We start from the raw sequence: 20,500 nt of genomic DNA, 5'->3' as shown, positions 1-20,500 counted from the left end.
TGGAGGAGCAGCGGCTCTACTCTGAGCCCCTCCCGGATGGCCGAACTTCTCACCCTATCTCTAAGGGAGAGGCCAGCCACCCTTCGGAGGAAGCTCATTTCTGCCGCTTGTATCCGCGATCTCGTTCTTTCGGTCACTACCCACAGCTCGTGGCCATAGGTGAGGGTAGGGACGTGATCGACCGGTAAATTGAGAGCTTCGCTTTTACACTCAGCTCCTTTCACCACGACGGACCGGTGCAGCGTCCGCATCACTGCAGCCGCAGCACCAATCCGCCTGTCGATCTCCGGCTCCCTTCTCCCATCACTCGCGAACAAGACCCCGAGATACTTGAACTCCTCCACTTGGGGCAGGAACTCATCCCTGACCCGGAGTGGGCACTCCACCCTTTTCCGGCTGAGAACCATGGCCTCAGATTTGGAGGTGCTGATCCTCATTCCCGCTGCTTCACACTCGGCTGCGAACCATTCCAGTGCGAGCTGGAGGCCTTCACCTGATGAAGCCAACAGAACCACATCATCCGCAAAAAAGCAGAGATGAGATTCTGAGGCCACCGGTGAAAGCCCTCCGCCACTTGGCTGCACCTAGAAATCCTGTCCATAAAATTATGAACAGAACCGGTGACAAAGGGCAGCCCTGGCGGAGCCCATCACCCACCGGGGCGAGTCCGAGTTATTGCCGGCAATGCGAACCAAACTCTTGCAACGGTTGTATAGGGCTCGAATGGCCCGTAGCAATGGGCCAGACACCCCATACTCCCGCAACACCTCCCACAGGACACCCCGAGGGACACGGTCGAATGCCTTCTCCAAGTCCACAAAACACATGTAGACTGGTTGGGCAAACTCCCATGCACCCTCGAGTATCCTTGAGAGGATAAAGAGCTGGTCCAGTGTTCCGCGACCAGGACGAAAACCGCATTGTTCCTCCTGTATCCGAGGTTCGACTAGCGGACGAACTCTCCTTTCCAGCACCCTGGCATAGACTTTCCCAGGGAGGCTGAGGAGTGTGATCCCCCTGTAGTTGGAACACACCCTCCGGTCCCCCTTCTTAAAGATGGGGACCACCACCCTGGTCTGCCAGTCCAGGGGTACTGCCCCTGATCTCCACGCAACATTGTAGAGGCGTGTCAACCAGGACAGCCCTACAACGTCCAGAGCCTTCAGGAACTCGGGGCGGACCTCATCAACACCAGGGGCTCTGCCACCAAGGAGTTGTTTAACTGCCTCAGTGACCTCGCCCCGAAATTGGCGGGTCATTCCCTCATCCCCAGACTCTGCTTCCTCCTCGGAAGACATGTCAGTGGGATTAAGGAGGTCCTCGAAGTATTCCTTCCACCGCCTGACAATTTTCTCAGTCGACGTCAGCAGTGCTCCGCCAGCACTATACACAGTGCAGGTAGAGCACCGCTTTCCCCTCCTGAGACGCCTGACGGTTTGCCAGAATCTCTTCGAGGCAGTCCGAAAGTCTTTTTCCATGGCCTTTCCGAACTCCTCCCACACCCGAGTTTTTGCTTCAGCCACTGCCCGAGCCGCATTCCGCTTGGCCTGTCGATACCTGTCGGCTGCTTCCGGAGTCCCACAGGCTAACCAAGCCCGATAGGACTCCTTCTTCAGCCTGGTGGCTCCCTTCACCTCTGGTGTCCACCATTTGGTTCGGGGGTTACCACCACGGCAGGCACCAACCACCTTGCGGCCGCAGCTCACTGCAGCAGCTTCGGCAATGGAGACGCTGAACATGGTCCATTCGGACTCAATGTCCCCAGTCTCCCTCGGAATGCTGTTGAAGCTCTGCTGGAGGTGTGCGTTGAAGATCTCGCAGACTGGGGCCTCTGCTAGACGCTCCCAGCACACCCTCACTCACGCGCTTAGGTGCACCGGGTCTGTCCAGCGTCCTCCCCACCACCTGATCCAACTCACCACCAGGTGGTGATCAGTTGACAGCTCAGCCCCTCTCTTTACCCGAGTGTCCAGAACATATGGTCGCAGGTCTGGTGATACGATTACAAAAATTAAAGTTACACATCAGTCCTAATTATTAAATCTCACTACAAGCAGTGCAAATCAACAGGTGGCATAAACTTATGATATACATGTGAATAATACTTGACCAAAGTTTATGGGTCATGTCACAAACCATTTGGATGCTGTTCCCAGGACTGCGCTCTTCTGGACAGAGATCTCTGATGTTGTTCCCGGGATCTGCTGAAACCACTTGCCCAGTTTGGGAGTCACCGCACCGAGTGCTCCGATTACCACGGGGACCACCGTCAGCTTCACCCTCCACATCCTCTCGAGCGCTTCTCTGAGCCCTTGGTATTTCTCCAGCTTCTCGTGTTCCTTCTTTCTGATGTTGCTGTCATTCACTACATCGATCACTACAGATGTCTTCTTTTGTTTATCCTCCACCACTATGTCCGGTTGGTTAACCATCACCAGTTTGTCCGTCTGTATCTGGAAGTCCCACAGGATCTTAGCTCGGTCATTCTCCATCACCCTTGGGGGCGTCTCCCATTTTGACCTCGGGGCTTCCAGGTTATACTCGGCACAGATGTTCCTGTACACTATGGTTCTGGCGTTCCATGTATGCCTTGCCTGCTAGCATCTTGCACCCTGCTGTTATGTGCTGGATTGTCTCAGGGGCATCTTTACACAGCCTGCACCTGGGGTCTGGCCTGCTGTGATAGACCCCAGCCTCTATGGATCTTGTACTCAGTGCTTGTTCCTGTCCTTCCATGATGGTTCCTCGCCTTCCTCCTCTTTCTTTGGTTTCTGCTGCCTGAGGTATTCACTGAGCACACGGTCGGTCGTGGCCATCTTCCTGATGCATTCGTGGATGTTCATTGTCTCATCCTGGTCTGTGGTGCTCACCAGTCCCGGCCTCCTTCCTTATGCTTAGCGTGCAGCCTCAGGATGCTGGACTTGGGGTGAAACCCTCCATGCATGGTCAGGAGCTTCCTGGTCATCAAAAAATCCACAACAAAACCTGCTTAAATTTTTCCCCTTTTATCAGTCTCACACTTTTCATGGTAACAACTAGCTTCATCTGCATTGATTACATGATTAAATATTTTTCTCACTTTTCTGATTCAAAATAAAACACAACGTTGCTTATTAGCCACACAAGCCTCTCCACCACAGTGAAATAGTGACTCCATGTCCAAGTAGCTTTAGCATGTGTTCATGCAGCTTTTTGTTTCCTGTTGTCTGTGTCAGAGTTTGGGCTCGTCTTTCTAACTGATGCTAACAAGCTTATGACATGTATTTGTGTATTTATGCTGCTGGAGGATATAAAATACTAAAGTTGATGAATGAGGTTCATCTCGTAGTAACTACTTCACTGTTTCTCTGGTTTGTTGGATGCATGATGGCAGTAATGTGGTTTATTGTTAGAAAACTGGAGGCCAGAACAAATTTCAGAGGGCTGAGGCTTCCAGCTCATAACCAGGCACCAACACACAGTCTGATATGAGGTCTCCAGCAGGAGGAGGACAGGACACTAACTTCCACATCACAGGAGCTGCTCAGCTGACACTGCAGCAGGAGGCGGAGCTCCACAGGTGAGTCAGAAGCACATTTACTCTGACACACGCTCAGTTTAAACACCTGTTGGGCTCTTCGCTTTCTCTTTTCTTTTCAAACAAACGTTAGTGTGAGTTTGTCAGAGTTCCCCATCAACAGAGTGTCTGTGGTGAGTACGGCTCATGTCTTTAAACATTCATGAAAACAAAGCTGATCTTTGCATCTTTTTGCTTCTCAAACAGATTTTTTTCTGATGGAATATTTCATGCAGATTTCAGTCTTTGTACTTTAGTTCTTTGCATCATGTAGAGCTCAGTAAACTCATTTATCTTAAAGAGAACCTGTTTGAAGGCTCATATTTCAGCCGCTCATCCTCCTCCCCTGAGCTCACTCTGTCATGTTTGCTTTAGTTTCACTGCCATAGGCTCAGGCCAGTTTACAGCAAGGCTGAGTGAAAGATAAGTAAAGATTAGTTTTGAATTATGTAAAGTTACTCTAGAAATGCTCAGCTGATTGGGTCAAACGAACTTTATTTCTGTTTGTCTTCTTCTTCACATTAAATCAATAATCCGACTCTTCCTGTTTATATCACTGATTTTATTTAGAAATGTTATTTCATTATTCATGTTTCCACCCATGCAGGTCATACTACTGCCAGGAAATAACGCACACCTGACTGATGCATTTAGCCTCTGGGAGGTTTAAATGCCACAGATTAATTTTCCCCTGAACAGCACATTTTTTTAACAGAGGCCAATAACTCATATTTTTTATACCAGAGCTGTGGGAATGACACTTTAACCTCATCAGCATGGCCGGTATTAAAAACTTACAGCCTTTCTACAGGGTGGGCCATTTATATGGATACACCGTAATAACATGGGAATGGTTGGTGATATTAAAGTCCTGTTTGTGGCACATTAGTATATGTGAGGGGGCAAACGCTTCAAGATGGGTGGTGACTATGGTGGCCATTTAAAAGTCGGCCATCTTGGATACAACTTTTGTTTTTTCAATAGGAAGAGGGCCATGTGACACATCAAACTTATTGGTAATGTCACAAGAAAAACAATGGTGTGCTTGGTTTCAACGTAACTTTCCATGGTCACCACCCATGTTGAGGAGTTTGCCCCCTCACATATACTAATGTGCCAATGTACAACCAGGTTGTAGTGCAAATCGGTTGATTAAATTATTGCAGTTATAGCACAGATGTAAACATCTATGTTTGTTGGGAGCAGTTCTGATTGTACAGTCTGACAGCTGCAGGGAGGAAGGACCTGCGGAAACGCTCCTTCATGCATCGAGGATGCAGCAGTCTGTCACTGAAGGAGCTCTGCAGTTCAGCAACATTTACATGCATGGGGTTTACCCAGGTGTATCTGCACCTCAGTCTAATTTAAACGTCATGCTTTTGCCTCTCACGCAGATGTTAGCAAGCCACGGGTCTTCTCCTGAATCCAGTTCAACCTAGAAAACGTCCATCTGCTCTGTCTGCCACCTCATGCACAGTTGTAGACCTACAACCTCTCCCGCAGTGTTCACGTTCCCCACAGTTGTGGCATTCTGCATTATTAGCTGGGCACTGTACTGTGGGGTGCAGTGGTGCTTTCCATATTTAGAATATATTTTATTTTTTTGTTTTGTTATTTGTGGTTTTTTGGTGCTTGAACTGCTTTTGGTCTCTGTTTCTGAATTTATTTGGCTTTGATTTTCTGACAGTCACATCTGTTTTGCTAGCGCTGCTTTCACCTCTTAGGTCAGTTTGCTGTCTTTTTATTTCCTCAGATTGTCTCCCCATGTGATAGCTTTAGCTAGGGTCAAATCTTTGTCGAGCTGTATTCTCTCCAACAGTGATGAATCTTTAAGACCCACAATGAGCCTGTCCCTCAAAGTTCATCGTGAAGTTCACCATATTCAGTTTTTGGCAAGAGCATATAGAGCTGTTGTGAAGGAGTCAACGGTTTCTGCTGGTTGTTGTACTCTCTTATTAAACTTTGCTCTTTCATTCTTTCTGGGGACAAAATGTCAAAATGTCAAATGCATTTCTGACTGCATCTGACTGCTGGCGCTGCCCGTCTGTTAGGTCAAGTCCCCTTAGCACGTCGTCAGCCTCGTCTCCCATGCAGTAAACTAATGTGTTCACTTGGTTAGCATCTGTTGAGATGTTCAGAGGACTTGCCACTCTAAAACGCTCAAAAGCTCTGATCCACTTCTCCCACTGTTGGGGCTTTGCAAAGTCGAACGGTTCCGGTGGCTTGATGGTGAAAGTTGCCGCTGGTGGAGCCGCCATAACCGGGCCAGGCGCCACTGCTGCCACCGGTTGAGCCGCTGCTGCTTGCTCCGTCATGTTTGTCGCTTGCCGATTGCCAAGCTGACTTTCTTTTCCTTGTTCTTAGTTCACCGCTTAGGGCAGGTGCACTTCTGACACCATGTTGTGTTGGGCTCTTGAATAAAAACTCCTGCTCAAGCGACAACGTGGAGCAATAATAATTTTAATACAGTTTTCTCGTGGCTGTTCACATGCCAACCCATTTCCTGTTTAGTGGGTAAGTACTGCCGCCTAGTGGCGCATGCATGTACATCAATATAGATTACACCACAGTCTGTGTGGTAATGCTGTACTCATGTATCACACTCTGACCTGAATATGTGCACTGATGTCTGCAGGTGTAAATGAAAGTACAGCAGACGGTTCAAGCTGTAGTCCAACAGCTGGATACCTGCTAATTTAACGGTGAAGAAGAGGAACAGATGGATGGATGGACTGCTGTCACTGATGGTGAGGGAACTCATGGTGAGCAACCCAGTCTTTAAATCCAGCTGGAACCTTTCTGATGGTTTTGCCACCCACTTTCCATTTTCATAGTGAATGATTACTTTGTTCTCTGGACCATAAAACCAGAGGCTCTGATATTTACTGCACAGTGCTGTGATTTCACTGACCACAGTGATCTCTAACCTGGAACAGGAACATGTTACGATACTGGTCTGAGGGTTTTTGCACTTCCAGTTTCTTTCAGTGTGTTTGCCCTTTAGCAGGAGTTTGATTGGAGGAAATAAAGTTGTGATTTACATGAGCTTTAGTCACTTTTTTTTTCAACATTTTGGGGTGATGGGAGGTAACAGGAGGAGAGAAGCTGAACAACCTCCACCACCACCACACACACACACACACATCATCTTTTTTTTTGTGACAATAGTTTGACGTCATAGTACAGAGCAAAAAAGCTCATTTCCTGTCAGCTGATGTGAAAATATTGAGTTTCGCCAGTAGGTGGCAGTGGCGATTCAGACAAATGAGTGACTGGCAAAGTAATCTCTTACAAATGTAACGCAGGCCAGTCAGGGTAATGGAAGCCAACATTAACACACTGAACTGCTATTTTGCTGTTTCAGCTTAGAGCAGTGCACAAGCACATCTATGTAAAGTTGATACTTATGTGAAGTAACATGTTTGGAGTGTGTTTCCTGTTTATAAGGAGTTTAATGTGACCAAGTGAGGAAGATCACTCAGGTTAGCCGTGATGAATAACGTGAATGTGCCTGCTGAATGATGCTAGCCCTGTGTTAGTGACTTTGTATGTATGATGGTGACCCTCTTGGCGTGGATGGTGCACAGGTTGGTGTCGTCAAAGAGGCTGACCAGGCCTCCTGGTCTTGGTGGCCTCCTGCAGAGCCATGATGGTGGAGCACTGGAAGTGCTGGTCGGTCTTGAAGTCCTTAGTAATCTCTTACATCAGGCCCATTAGGAGCAGCTTGCAGATGAGCAGCTCGGAGGATTTCTGCTAACAGCAGACCTCTCAGAGAACCACGGGCCAGGGCCTGTAGCGGTGAGGCTTCTGGTACTCTTTCGGGTCGCTGCTTCAGAGGTGCTTTGCCTCCAGTGGCTTTGCAGTCATCCTTTCTTTACGTCTGCTGTCAATAGGAGAATATGGAGGAAGAAGAGTGCATGCACTGTGTGCAGGAGCAGCTGTGATGCTGTGGCTCCTGATTGGTGAGGAGACCCCACCATCTCAGCGTGCACTGCTCATGTATAGCAAGTCACTAGTGCCATATATCGACACATTTCCATCCCGTCCAGTGCACAACTCAGCAGTATTTGCTTAACATACTTGTTAAGTGATTCGTTCGACTGCAGTTCGGCATGGGTCGTGTCCACAGGAGCTAGCCAGAAACGCTGCCCGTGGCAAGGATCATACGGATCATACGCACAACAACGGGGAGCTCAACAAGCTGCTGGGTGGAGTCACCGTCACTCAGGGTGGAGTGTAGCCCAACAAACAGACAATGCTGCTGCTCAAGAAGACCAAAAAGTCTGTGAAGATCCAGGAAGCACAGCAGCAACACTCCTGCTGCAAACAAACACAAAGACTCTTTTAAGAACCGCACACTGTTCTGTCTCAGCAAACATCCTTACCAGTCTAAACTTATTCATCATTACATTTTTTTTATTTTATACTAACTGTTTTCCAAATAATCCCAAATAGGTAGAAGAAATTAAAAATACATCCCAAAGGTTAAACTGTCAACTAAACTACTTTCAGCAGTAACTGAATGTCTAATAGTGTCATTTAATGATTTATTCATTACTTACTTTGGTGGAGTGTGCCAGGCCCCGGGATCTATATGCCAGTAAAAGTGCTGTAAAACAGAAAATACAGTTGAAAAAAGAAATCTTCCTTTTTGCTTCTGTGGTTTGGGAAAGAGAGAAAAAGTCAAGATTTTCCACTTTGTTTTTCAACGTTGCAGGTTTGCTGCAGTGTCCTCGATGCATCTCCTCACAGTTCTTACAGCTCCCCTGACATTCTCAAACACAGTCTCCCTCAATGATAAACTCTGTCAGAGAAGGTTTTTGTGACTTTGTGGAAAATCAAAAATCTGCTGTCGACTGCTCCATTCTGGATGTGCAAAGCTTGCTCAGTCTCATCATCGAGATTCAAACTGTAATAGGCTAACAGCAGCAAACTCAGCACAGCTTTGTCTCTGACATCACTGAGTGAGTATTTAGACGCCCGGGTCAGCTGATGTCATCTCTCATAAACAGCTTTTCTAAACATTTACTGTGAAGCTGCGTTTGTTTGCACAAGTGTGTACATGTAGTGTTACCAGAGATGGGCAGTAACATGTAATCCGATTACTTTTTAAAAGTAACGAGTAAAGTAAGGGATTACTATTGCAAAAAAGTAATTAGAGTACTGTTACTTTCCTGTAAGCACGCTGCATTACTGCGTTACTAAACTGTGATGTTGTTTGTGAGAGTGTTGCATGACAATGACGTATGAGCGTGCGACGTCCATGGCAACAACAGACATGTGCAGATCAACAATGGATAACATGGAGTGATGGAGAGAGTACGACCATGCAGCGTTTAAAGCGTGGAAGTAATCACATTACTTTGAGTTTGATTCTGTAAAAAGTGTCTGAAACTTCTTTTTACAGCGAAAAAAATCCTAAACTTCTGATCAAGCAGCGAGCACGCTGCCACGGGAATGTGACATTCCCAGAGAAACCCCCGGATCCTCCTACTGACATGACCGCTGTGGGCAAACCTCCACCCGCCCCACTCCTGCTAAACACCTGACAATAGATTAGACAGATCTATGATTTTAATTATTTTCTGCTGTGTTTTACTTGCATCTATTTGAAAGAGTGTAAACACAAAACATGATTTTATTTTATATGCTGGATTATGCAGGAAATAGGTTTGAACAGTCAAAGACTGTTGCATATAATATAATTTTTGCCTAATGCAATGTGCATAAAGTTAAAAGATTAAAGCTAATAAAACAATTTTAAAAAGATTTTTTCATTTGATGAAAAAATAGAATCGGTCTGTTGCTTCATTACATATTCAGGTTGTGTATCATATTTTTTAAAAATACTAAGTAATGAAGCAACTAATAACTTTTGAAAATAAGGAATCAGTAAAGTAATTGGATTCTTTTCTTGGAGAAGTAATCAGTAATTAGTAACTATTTACTATTTTTAAGTAACTTGGCCGACACTGAGTGTTACACACTTACTCGTTAGTGTTACTCGTGTGCTGTCGCTCATTGTCACCTGGAAACAGGAAGATGATAAACTATGTGTTGTGTTAGTGTTGGTGAGTTTCTTTAGTGCACTTCTTAAGTTTTTCAAGGTAACACTTCAAACTTCTTCTTTTGAGGTGAACTGTTGTTTCTGCTTTATGGTCAAATATCTATAGTCATTACTCGCATCACACTGATGAGTTAAAGTTTTTGTGGCTGTTGCAAAATAATTCAAGTTTTACTAGTTTGTTGAAAATGTGAGCAAGATTTAGAACAACTGCGTTTACACACTGTAGGGACATTTCCAATAGACCAAGTTCAACAAAGGACAGACCTGAGTGGATTTTTACTGAGTGGTACTGGTTTGGGGTAAATGTTACATGTTGTTGGATTTTCATAACATTAAAGCTCTCAGACTCACTACCCCTGTAGTTTATGTGGCGTAGAATTACACCATGTTTTCACCACACAGTAAAGATGTGAGGTGTGGACTTTCAGTTTTATTTAAAAATACTACATTACCTGTTTGGGACAGCCCCCTCTTTTTGAGAGGTTCAAAAGTATCTGACAAGCAGTTTGATGGGTGGGTGAGGCCTGTTCTAATTAATCTATCATTTAATAATAATCATCATCATAATAGGGTGCCTTTCTAAAACCCAAGGTGACCTTACAAAGAGAAAAAAATATTATTACTTAAAATATTATTATTATAATTATTATTATTAGTAGTAAGGATACATCTGTCACCATCTTATAATGCTATGATTGCAGCCATTCCCCAACTCTATGTGTCTGGTACTCATGGCCATTGATCAGTGGTCATGACAATTTGCATATTAATGATCATAACCTGACCTCCCAGCCCATTGTTCCTTCACTGGGCTGGTTTCAGTCAAATGTGCTGTTTATAAGGTTGGAAACCTGCAGTCAGCTGAGACTGAAGGAGTCACCTGGATGAGTGATGAAACATTTCTCCCACTGAAAACGTCCAGATGAACAGAATCAATCTTTTGGGTTATGTGTAGACAGTCAGTATTTTTACTGTGTGTCACCAGCTGCACACAAATTACTCTTTATTGGATGCTTTGTCATCATCAAGACTCAAACGTTTTTCACTCCATAACGATGATTATTCTGACCCTGTTTTGGTCTTTAGGATTAGGCCTGGTTTATAAGATTGAGTCTGTAACAGCATCATGACAGTTTTATGAAAAACTAGTCATACTATTCAAACCCCAGTCATAATTTGTTGTTTTTCTTTATTTCAAGATGCAAAATGACCAGAAGAACTAGTCATCTAAAAAGCAGAAGTCTTCATCTTCATCTGGTAATGACTAAGCAGGTTACAGCTCGCACAACTGAGGCTGGGATCACAGCCACTAAACCGACATGTCTGTCACAACAGATTTATGATCACAACGCCTTCACTCATCTGCTTCCTGCTTGTTTTCAGGAACCTCTGCTTTCATTTGAGACAACTAACCGAGAGCAGGGTGACTGTTGGGGTGGAAGTGTTAAATTGTGTTAAGCTTTAAAGCTGTGCTGCTTTGAGTGACATGAGGCTGTCAGCAGTGCAGCTCCCACTGCTAAACGTTATCCTAAAACACAAGTCTGTGTGTGTGTGTGTGTGTGTGTGTGTGTGTGTGTGTGTGTGTGTGTGTGTGTGTGTGTCTTCCTCTTACACCCATGGCTTAAAGACATGTTCAAATAAGGGCATTAAGCCATGCAGAGGGTTTGACCTTCACCAGCCTGCCCTCTATAAAGGTGTCTTCTCCTTGTAGCTGCATCCACTGCAGCAGCATCTCGTCCTGCACAGAGCCTCCAGCATCACTCAGACCTTTCTCCACCACTGCAGGTAACAAAGGTTTTAATTAGCACAATATTGATGACAATTCAGAATAAACCACAGAGAGAATTTTTTTTTTCATCATCTCAAATTGATGAGTAAATTTAAAGACAGATAAAGTAGAAAACAGGCAGACAGTTTTTTTTTCAGAGTCATTCTAGAGGAAAAGAAAAGTTCAGTGAAAATCAGACTAAGACCAAACTCATGTCTGTGAAACTGAGCCTAAAACTCTTATTTAGTCCTGACATCCTGCAAACTGCGAGAGGTTTTTTTCGTTTTTTATTAACGACACTTTAAACTTTTAGACAAACATCTCCTGAAAGAGCGGAGCTGATAATCTGGTGAATGACGGTGAGTTTTGGAGAATAGTCTGCAGATATTTGGACACTGTTATATATTCACTCATCTAATTTTTCCATCCTTGTTAAACCCACTCAGATGGCTGCTCCTTACTGGGTTTTTGTAGCCGTCGTTGTTTTGATGACTGTTAGAAACGGTGAGACTGTTATTGACCCAAACAACCTCGCACCAATTGTAGAAGAAATTCTGAACAGGTGAGTGAACTTTCTGTGAAATACTAAAGAAAAACTGAACATGACTCTGACACAGATCAGCCCCTCTGTCCTTTCACAAACTCTCAGTGAAACAAACCAACATTGTTGTGGTTTCATGTAAATCTTTCCAATGAAATCAACATCAGAACCTGTGTTTGTGTCTTTTGGCAGGTACACACCAAACTACAATGGTGCAAACAACAACAGGTCAGTAACAAAGGTCACTTTAATCTGCAGCACAGTACTTACAGTGTACTTTATAGTAACAGAAGCAAGCTGAGATCATTAGAACTACATGTAGAAGCAGAGACTGACAGGACAAATGCATCATTACATGCTCACTGTTATTCACAATAATAGTCTCTGTTATGTTCTTTAGCTCTGACACGCTGGGTGTTAGTGAGACGAACACGAAACTGTCTTTAACCACAACCTGTCAGTGTATCATGCAGACTTTATACATCAATAAAACAAGTGTTGATTATTGAAGCAGGAGCATAAACACACAAACACAACCAACAACAGTTTGTGTGTAATGGTGAGGTGCAGGTGGTAGAACACTTTATCCCAAACGTTGATTCTGTTCATCTGGTAGAAACGTTTCATCATCATCCAGCTGATGTTTCCAACCTTATAAACATCCAGATGAACAGAATCAACTTTTTGGGGATTTCCTTACCTGATGCTTGAGCTGCATGAAGATATTTTACTGTTACACTTTCAAAACAACCAAAAGAATTTAATCAAATTTCCAAAAGTCATAAAAAGACTGATTTCCTGAGCAAAATGAGACTAAACTCACTTTGGCTGGTTTAACACTCTGAATACTTTTGTCTTCACGTTATAAAGAAAATGTTTTACAGGTGAATATTCTCTGTTTGCTTTGACAGAATTCCCCCCATGTTCAGTGTGGCCGTGAGCGTCCCGTACAATGAAGACAAGTTTGATGATGGTGAAGCTGTGAGGAGGAAGATTCTAAACTGTGACGTATACAAAAGTGACAGAGTGGTGGCAGCCACAGTGCTGAGATGGCCCAATGTTCTAACTCAGTGTCCTGATGCTCAAGTACAGTGGGATGATGTTTTGAAGGAATGTGGTAAACAGCAGATGACATGGGCTGAAGTTGAAAGTCTGTGTGGTGCTAATACAATCAAGGATGGCAGAGCTGATCATGCAGAGTTTCGAACCCTGCAGTATGTCAACACTTTGGTCAAATCCCAAAATGATCTGATAGTTTTCTACGTCCGTGCCTCCCCATGTGATCAGAGATGTACCAACGAAGATAATAGATGGAATATTCTCACTAAAATACAAGACATTATGAAATGGAAGGATTATGTTGTTGTGTTTTCAGATGTATTTAGACCTCGTAATGGTGGGCCCATACCTGTGAATAACCTGCGTGGATCACTTGAGAGGCTTGGGAATGCAATCGCAGATCCAGGGTCAAATGGTCTTCAGCATATATTCCGATGCTACAGGCAGCAAAAAATGAAGTGCTTTAGCTGCAATGACAATGGTGCTGTTACAGATGAATGTGTTTCAGATGGTAAGCAACCTGACAGCAAACTATCTGATGTTGGGAAAAGTCAGGACAGAGGAAAGAAACAGAATAAGAGCAAGAAGAAGCAGAGGAGTAACAGGCAGAGAGGGGGAGTAATGAGAGAAAATCATCAGAATTAACCAGAGAGGGGAAAAGAATGAGGTAAACAGAAAATGTAATCCGTGCTTTGCATCGTTTTCCTGCATCCATGATTAACTTTAAATGTGTGTGTACGTCACAGCAAGATTAACATGTGCTCCTGAAATCACAGCTGCCATCGTGCACTCTGGTCATTCTAGTCCACGATACTGTCTGTGCCTCTGATTGTGTCTGTGAACTGAAACACAAACAGTGTGTGTGGAGTGAGTGTAATCCATTTATAGCCTCTGATACTGTTTCTGATTAAAGCTTAATAAACTGCATTAAAACATGTCACAGCTTGGATCTGGTCTGTCCTTCTTTTAAAGCTCGATGTTGTATTTTCTGTTTCTATGATTGAATATGAAGTTTGAGGTAAAGATGCTGCAGGTTTTCTCTTCACGGGTCACTCCACAGAAACGCTGGACTCGCTGGATAACCTTCTCCAGCCAGTGGTGTGGAGATCCAGCTTTTTAGATCCAATTACAATCCAATCACTCAAAAAGATCCTCTGGAAACAGCAGAGTTATTGAAACAGAATAAACAGAATCACATGAACACTGAAACATTACAACACACAGAACAGCAGGACAACACATAGCAAAGCAAGCTGAGCAAAGCCTGGGTGTAGAGCCGTCAGCACAGACAGAAAAGAGCCCCGATGTCACCTCTGACCCTCCATAACTCCTCCTGCAGCTGATGGGTAACTTTCCCCTCCTTGTCATCCAGCCATAAACAACACATGAAGGTCAGGGGTCGGGCCGGGCGCCATCTTCAGGTGGGCCAGCTTTGCTTTGTCACAGTCGACCATAACATGATTAAAGTTACACATCAGTCCTAATTATTAAATCTCACTACAAGCAGTGCAAATCAACAGGTGGCATAAACTTATGATATACATGTGAATAATACTTGACCAAAGTTTATGGGTCATGTCACAAACCATTTGGATGCTGTTCCCAGGACTGCGCTCTTCTGGACAGAGATCTCTGATGTTGTTCCCGGGATCTGCTGAAACCACTTGCCCAGTTTGGGAGTCACCGCACCGAGTGCTCCGATTACCACGGGGACCACCGTCAGCTTCACCCTCCACATCCTCTCGAGCGCTTCTCTGAGCCCTTGGTATTTCTCCAGCTTCTCGTGTTCCTTCTTTCTGATGTTGCTGTCATTCACTACATCGATCACTACAGATGTCTTCTTTTGTTTATCCTCCACCACTATGTCCGGTTGGTTAACCATCACCAGTTTGTCCGTCTGTATCTGGAAGTCCCACAGGATCTTAGCTCGGTCATTCTCCATCACCCTTGGGGGCGTCTCCCATTTTGACCTCGGGGCTTCCAGGTTATACTCGGCACAGATGTTCCTGTACACTATGCCGGCCACTTGGTTCTGGCGTTCCATGTATGCCTTGCCTGCTAGCATCTTGCACCCTGCTGTTATGTGCTGGATTGTCTCAGGGGCATCTTTACACAGCCTGCACCTGGGGTCTGGCCTGCTGTGATAGACCCCAGCCTCTATGGATCTTGTACTCAGTGCTTGTTCCTGTCCTTCCATGATGGTTCCTCGCCTTCCTCCTCTTTCTTTGGTTTCTGCTGCCTGAGGTATTCACTGAGCACACGGTCGGTCGTGGCCATCTTCCTGATGCATTCGTGGATGTTCATTGTCTCATCCTGGTCTGTGGTGCTCACCAGTCCCCGGCCTCCTTCCTTATGCTTAGCGTACAGCCTCAGGATGCTGGACTTGGGGTGAAACCCTCCATGCATGGTCAGGAGCTTCCAGGTCATCAAAAAAATCCACAACAAAACCTGCTTAAATTTTTCCCCTTTTTATCAGTCTCACACTTTTCATGGTAACAACTAGCTTCATCTGCATTGATTACATGATTAAATATTTTTCTCACTTTTCTGATTCAAAATAAAACACAACGTTGCTTATTAGCCACACAAGCTTCTCCACCACAGTGAAATAGTGACTCCATGTCCAAGTAGCTTTAGCATGTGTTCATGCAGCTTTTTGTTTCCTGTTGTCTGTGTCAGAGTTTGGGCTCGTCTTTCTAACTGATGCTAACAAGCTTATGACATGTATTTGTGTATTTATGCTGCTGGAGGATATAAAATACTAAAGTTGATGAATGAGGTTCATCTCGTAGTAACTACTTCACTGTTTCTCTGGTTTGTTGGATGCATGATGGCAGTAATGTGGTTTATTGTTAGAAAACTGGAGGCCAGAACAAATTTCAGAGGGCTGAGGCTTCCAGCTCATAACCAGGCACCAACACACAGTCTGATATGAGGTCTCCAGCAGGAGGAGGACAGGACACTAACTTCCACATCACAGGAGCTGCTCAGCTGACACTGCAGCAGGAGGCGGAGCTCCACAGGTGAGTCAGAAGCACATTTACTCTGACACACGCTCAGTTTAAACACCTGTTGGGCTCTTCGCTTTCTCTTTTCTTTTCAAACAAACGTTAGTGTGAGTTTGTCAGAGTTCCCCATCAACAGAGTGTCTGTGGTGAGTACGGCTCATGTCTTTAAACATTCATGAAAACAAAGCTGATCTTTGCATCTTTTTGCTTCTCAAACAGATTTTTTTCTGATGGAATATTTCATGCAGATTTCAGTCTTTGTACTTTAGTTCTTTGCATCATGACGAGCTCAGTAAACTCATTTATCTTAAAGAGAACCTGTTTGAAGGCTCATATTTCAGCCGCTCATCCTCCTCGCCTGAGCTCACTCTGTCATGTTTGCTTAGCTTTCACAAGACTTGTTCAAACTGCTTCATGAGCTCAATAATACACAAACACTGTGGCAATCTGCTGTCACACATTTAGCACATGTTTAAAGGGAGCAGTGACAAAGGGAAGTAATAATGCAACAGAATGAGGAAAGGTTGTTGGATATGAGTCTTTGTGTGGATGAAGTTTCAGAAATATTTGTAAAAATCAGCTGTTAAAAGTCTTTTGCAATAATTTTTAGTGTAAGTCTTAAATCAGTTTATTCTAAATGTTCTCATTCAGAGGAAATTAAGCAGAAACATCCTGTCGGCTTCAACAGGTTTGATAACAGGTGTAAACTCGTCGTTCACTCAGATCCATGAAGACGTTTCCAGCAGTGACAAACAAATAAACACAAACATGTAAACATCACAGACACTTTTTAATATTCATCTTTCCCGTCTCAGAGTTCAAACATGGCTGCTGCCGCCCGTCTGCTGACTGAAGATCAGCTTCTGTGCTCCGTCTGTCTGGATGTGTTCACCGATCCGGTCAGCACGCCGTGTGGACACAACTTCTGCAAAGCCTGCATGTGTAAATATGCAGATCCTGACGTCCCGTTCCAGTGTCCCGTCTGCATGAAGATGTTGTACCCAAAGCCCGAGCTGCAGGTCAACACTCTGATCTCTGAGATGGTCGATGCCTTCAGACGCTCAGAGCAACGGCCAGGTAGACGGGTGGAGGTTCTCCATGGGGAAGGCTTCAAACTGATGGCGATTGTGTGCATGGTCTGCCTTTCATTACTTTGGGACTTCATGAAATTCAATCATCCTCTGGAGGAAATAAGTAAAGGAGAGAAACTGGTGAAGATGGAGGCTGAAATCCAGCAGATGATCGAGGAGATCCGACTGAAGATTGAGGAGCTCAAACGCTCAGTGGAGCTCGGCGAAGAGGACGCAGACAGAGAGACGGCAGATGGTGTTCAGGTCTTTGCTGCTCTTAAAGACTATGTGGCCAAGCTCACGGAGGCCATCAGAGAGAAGCAGAGACAAACAGAGCTGCAGGCTGAAGGCTTCATCAGAAAGATGGAGCAGGACATCCGTGAGCTGAAGAAGAGGAAGATGGAGGTGGAGCTGCTCTCTGTCCTTCAGCTGGAGGAAACTGCAGAGATGAAGGAGAAACTACCCAAGATGGTCGCCAGGGTCGAGCTGAGGCGGATTCAGAGCTACGCAGTGGACGTGACGTTTGATCCAGACACAGCAAATCCTTACCTCGTCTTGTCTGATGATGGGAAACAAGTTCACGATAGTGACGTGAGGCAGAAGCTTCCAGACAACCCAGAGAGATTTTCTTACTGCATCAATGTTTTAGGAGAGCAGAGTTTCTCTTCAGGCAGATTTTACTTTGAGGTTCAGGTTAAAGGAAAGACCGAGTGGACTTTAGGAGTGGCCACAGAGTCGACCAACAGGAAGGCTCAAATCACACTGAGTCCTCGGGACGGTTTCTGGACTGTGAGGCTGAGAGACGGATACGAGTACAAAGCTAAGGCTGACCCTGATGTCGCTCTCTCTCTCCGGTCTGGTCCTGAGAAGGTGGGAGTGTTTGTGGACTATGAGAGGGGTTGGGTCTCTTTTTATGACGTGTCTGCTGCAGCTCTGATCTACTCCTTTACTGGCTGCTCCTTCACTCAGAAGCTCCGCCCATTCTTCAGTCCCGGTCTGAATGATGATGGTAGAAACTCTGCACCGCTAATCATCACCGCCATTGATTAGACCGGCTCCACAGCACCAGAGTAATGAGGTCAGGTTTCCTGGCCTTATCCTAAACCACACTGTGAACTAGAAGCTCCTGTTGCTCGGTGCATCCTCTGGTATTCCAGTAAAAGAATACTTGGATTACTTGTGTTTCCTCGAGTTTCTAAAAGTAGAATGGGAGGCAGAGCCTTCAGCTGCTGTGGAAGCAGCTCCCAGTTTGGATTCAGGGGACAGACCCCCTCTCTACTTAAGACTCGGCTTCAAACTTCTCTCTTTCCAAAACAGCTGGGACTGGATCAGGTGATGTGAGCCAGCCTTTAGTTTCACTGCCATAGGCTCAGGCCGAGTGAAAGATAAGTAAAGATTATTTTTGAATTATGTAAAGTTACTCTAGAAATGCTCAGCTGATTGTGTCGAACCAACTTTACTTCTTTTTGTCTTCTTCTTCACATTAAATCAATAATCCGACTCTTCCTGTTTATATCATTGATTTTATTTAGAAATGTTATTTCATTATTCATGTTCCCACCCACGCAGGTCATGCTACTGCCAGGAAATAACGCACACCTGACTGATGCATTTAGCCTCTGGGAGGTTTAAATGGCACAGACTCATTTTCCCCCGAACGGCACATTTTTTAACAGAGGCCAATAACTCATATATTTTTTATACCTGAGCTGTGGGAATGACACTTTAACCTCATCAGCATGGCTGGTATTAACAGCCTACAGCCTTTCTAGTTTGAAGACCAGCTGACTCAGCAGTGACCTGAGATTTTATTTAAATTTATTAACGAGCATTTATCATATCAGAAGATTCCCGTCAGTGAAGAATTCATTCCTCACTTCAGTTTCATTCAGTTTCAGACTTGTTCAAGCAACAGAAGTAAAATCTAAAGATTACAGCAGATGAGCCAAAATATGAAAGAAAGCCTTCCAAAAAATCTGATTCCTGTCATATTAAAGCTCGTCTGTTCTGCTTTTGCTTATTGTCTGTCAGCTCTGAAACGCTACAGTGGTGGAAGTTCACAAAGTTTCAAACAATGAAATGTGTCTTTGTTAAAGTCATCGCTGTGAGGCGAGAGCTCGGGCTGCAGACTGCTGTGTGTGCTGCATCATGTGATCTGGTTATTAGAATGAAGTTACTGATGGATGCTGCAGTTTGGAGCCGACGGAAAAGTTCATCAACATTTCCATGTCAGACTCAGAGACAGTCAGCACACTCTCCCTCCATCATGAAATATATTCCCAGGTATTCCCCTCAGTGTGGACTGTCACAGCATGTGGAAATGTCCTGTGATAGAAGAGGAACTTTCCATAAACAGGTGAGTTAGAAGGAGCCCCTCATTGATAATACACCTGCAGAGCAGCTCAGCTCATCCACTGCACGGGGAAACCGGTACTTCCAGTAACGTAAACTGGTTTTCTGTTAGAGTCAATGGGGGAGGAACCTCACAGGTAAAGGCAAACATTTACACAGAGCACCTTATAGCAACGTGACGCAGCTACAGGCGTTCACACTTTCTCTTTACACATAAACCAGTTTTTCTTGTGTTCACAGAACAGCTGGTTGTTTATTTAGTCAATAAACGCTGAATTGATGCAGGAGGTGTCCAACATATTTTACCCAGTCTGGTGTTTATTCCTCCATCTAGTGGCCGATTAGATTTACTGCAGGACATTTACTGGTTTAGACTCAGACTCGTGTCTGAGGAGAGCAAGAGCCTCACACTGGAGTCATTTATGTGAATGATTTAGTTTCCGGCCAACCTCGGTGCTTTTAGGTCTGAAAACAGAAAACAAAAGATTTGAAAACCACCTGGTGGGAGGAGTCTTCATCTCTTCTGTGAGATTCAGATGTTCGGGTCAGAATCTGGTGTGAACAACATGAAGTGATTCTTCCTGCCCTGTATCAATACTTCAGGCTGTAGTTGGTGGTGTTTCATGGGATGGATATTTCGCTGGTACACGTTGGGCCCTTCAGCACCTCCTGAGCATCGTTTTAACAGCACGACCTACCTGAGTGTTGTTGCTGACCGTGGCCTCAGTGTGGCATCCTCTGCTGGCTGCTTCCAGGACAGCACACACATCTCACATCACCTCAGACGGTTTCTTGAACTTGACAATGAGTTTGCTGTGCTCAGACGGCCTCCACAGTCCACAGAGGTGGAACGACAGCTTCACATCGTTTATAACTGTGTGATGGTATCATGTCAACATGGATCAGAGTGTCAGAGGAATGTTTGCAGCACCTCAGTGAGTTTGTGCCACGAAGGACTGAAGAGGCTTTAAAAAGAGGGTCCAATCTGGTACCAGAATGGTGTACCTAATAAAGTGGCCTACAAGCATATACACAAAAATGAAAAGTGCGTGAATATTTCTCATAATTCCTGGTGTGAA

At 44.7% G+C, this 20,500-nt stretch overlaps 2 protein-coding genes across 2 annotated transcripts; both read left to right on the top strand.

The window, feature by feature from the left end:
* The first annotated feature begins 3,396 nt into the window (after nt 1–3,396).
* LOC116319576 lies at nt 3,397–13,636 on the top strand. Its single transcript, XM_039613524.1, has 7 exons — nt 3,397–3,559; nt 6,192–6,318; nt 11,251–11,408; nt 11,705–11,750; nt 11,838–11,953; nt 12,125–12,160; nt 12,844–13,636. Exons 4-7 carry the CDS (start codon nt 11,745–11,747, stop codon nt 13,634–13,636), a joined length of 951 nt encoding a protein of 316 aa, XP_039469458.1. The 5' UTR covers nt 3,397–3,559; nt 6,192–6,318; nt 11,251–11,408; nt 11,705–11,744.
* Nucleotides 13,637–15,851: 2,215 nt separating this feature from the next.
* Nucleotides 15,852–18,716, top strand: LOC116319569 (E3 ubiquitin-protein ligase TRIM21-like). Its single transcript, XM_031738945.2, has 2 exons — nt 15,852–16,145; nt 16,815–18,716. Exon 2 carries the CDS (start codon nt 16,824–16,826, stop codon nt 18,117–18,119), a length of 1,296 nt encoding a protein of 431 aa, XP_031594805.2. The 5' UTR covers nt 15,852–16,145; nt 16,815–16,823; the 3' UTR covers nt 18,120–18,716.
* The last annotated feature ends 1,784 nt before the right edge of the window (nt 18,717–20,500 follow it).

This window comes from Oreochromis aureus, linkage group 6, assembly GCF_013358895.1.
Source record: "Oreochromis aureus strain Israel breed Guangdong linkage group 6, ZZ_aureus, whole genome shotgun sequence".
In the NCBI taxonomy this organism is placed as follows: domain Eukaryota; kingdom Metazoa; phylum Chordata; class Actinopteri; order Cichliformes; family Cichlidae; genus Oreochromis; species Oreochromis aureus.
Note: the sequence above shows the minus strand (reverse complement) of the source record. Positions and strands in the feature narration are given on the sequence as shown.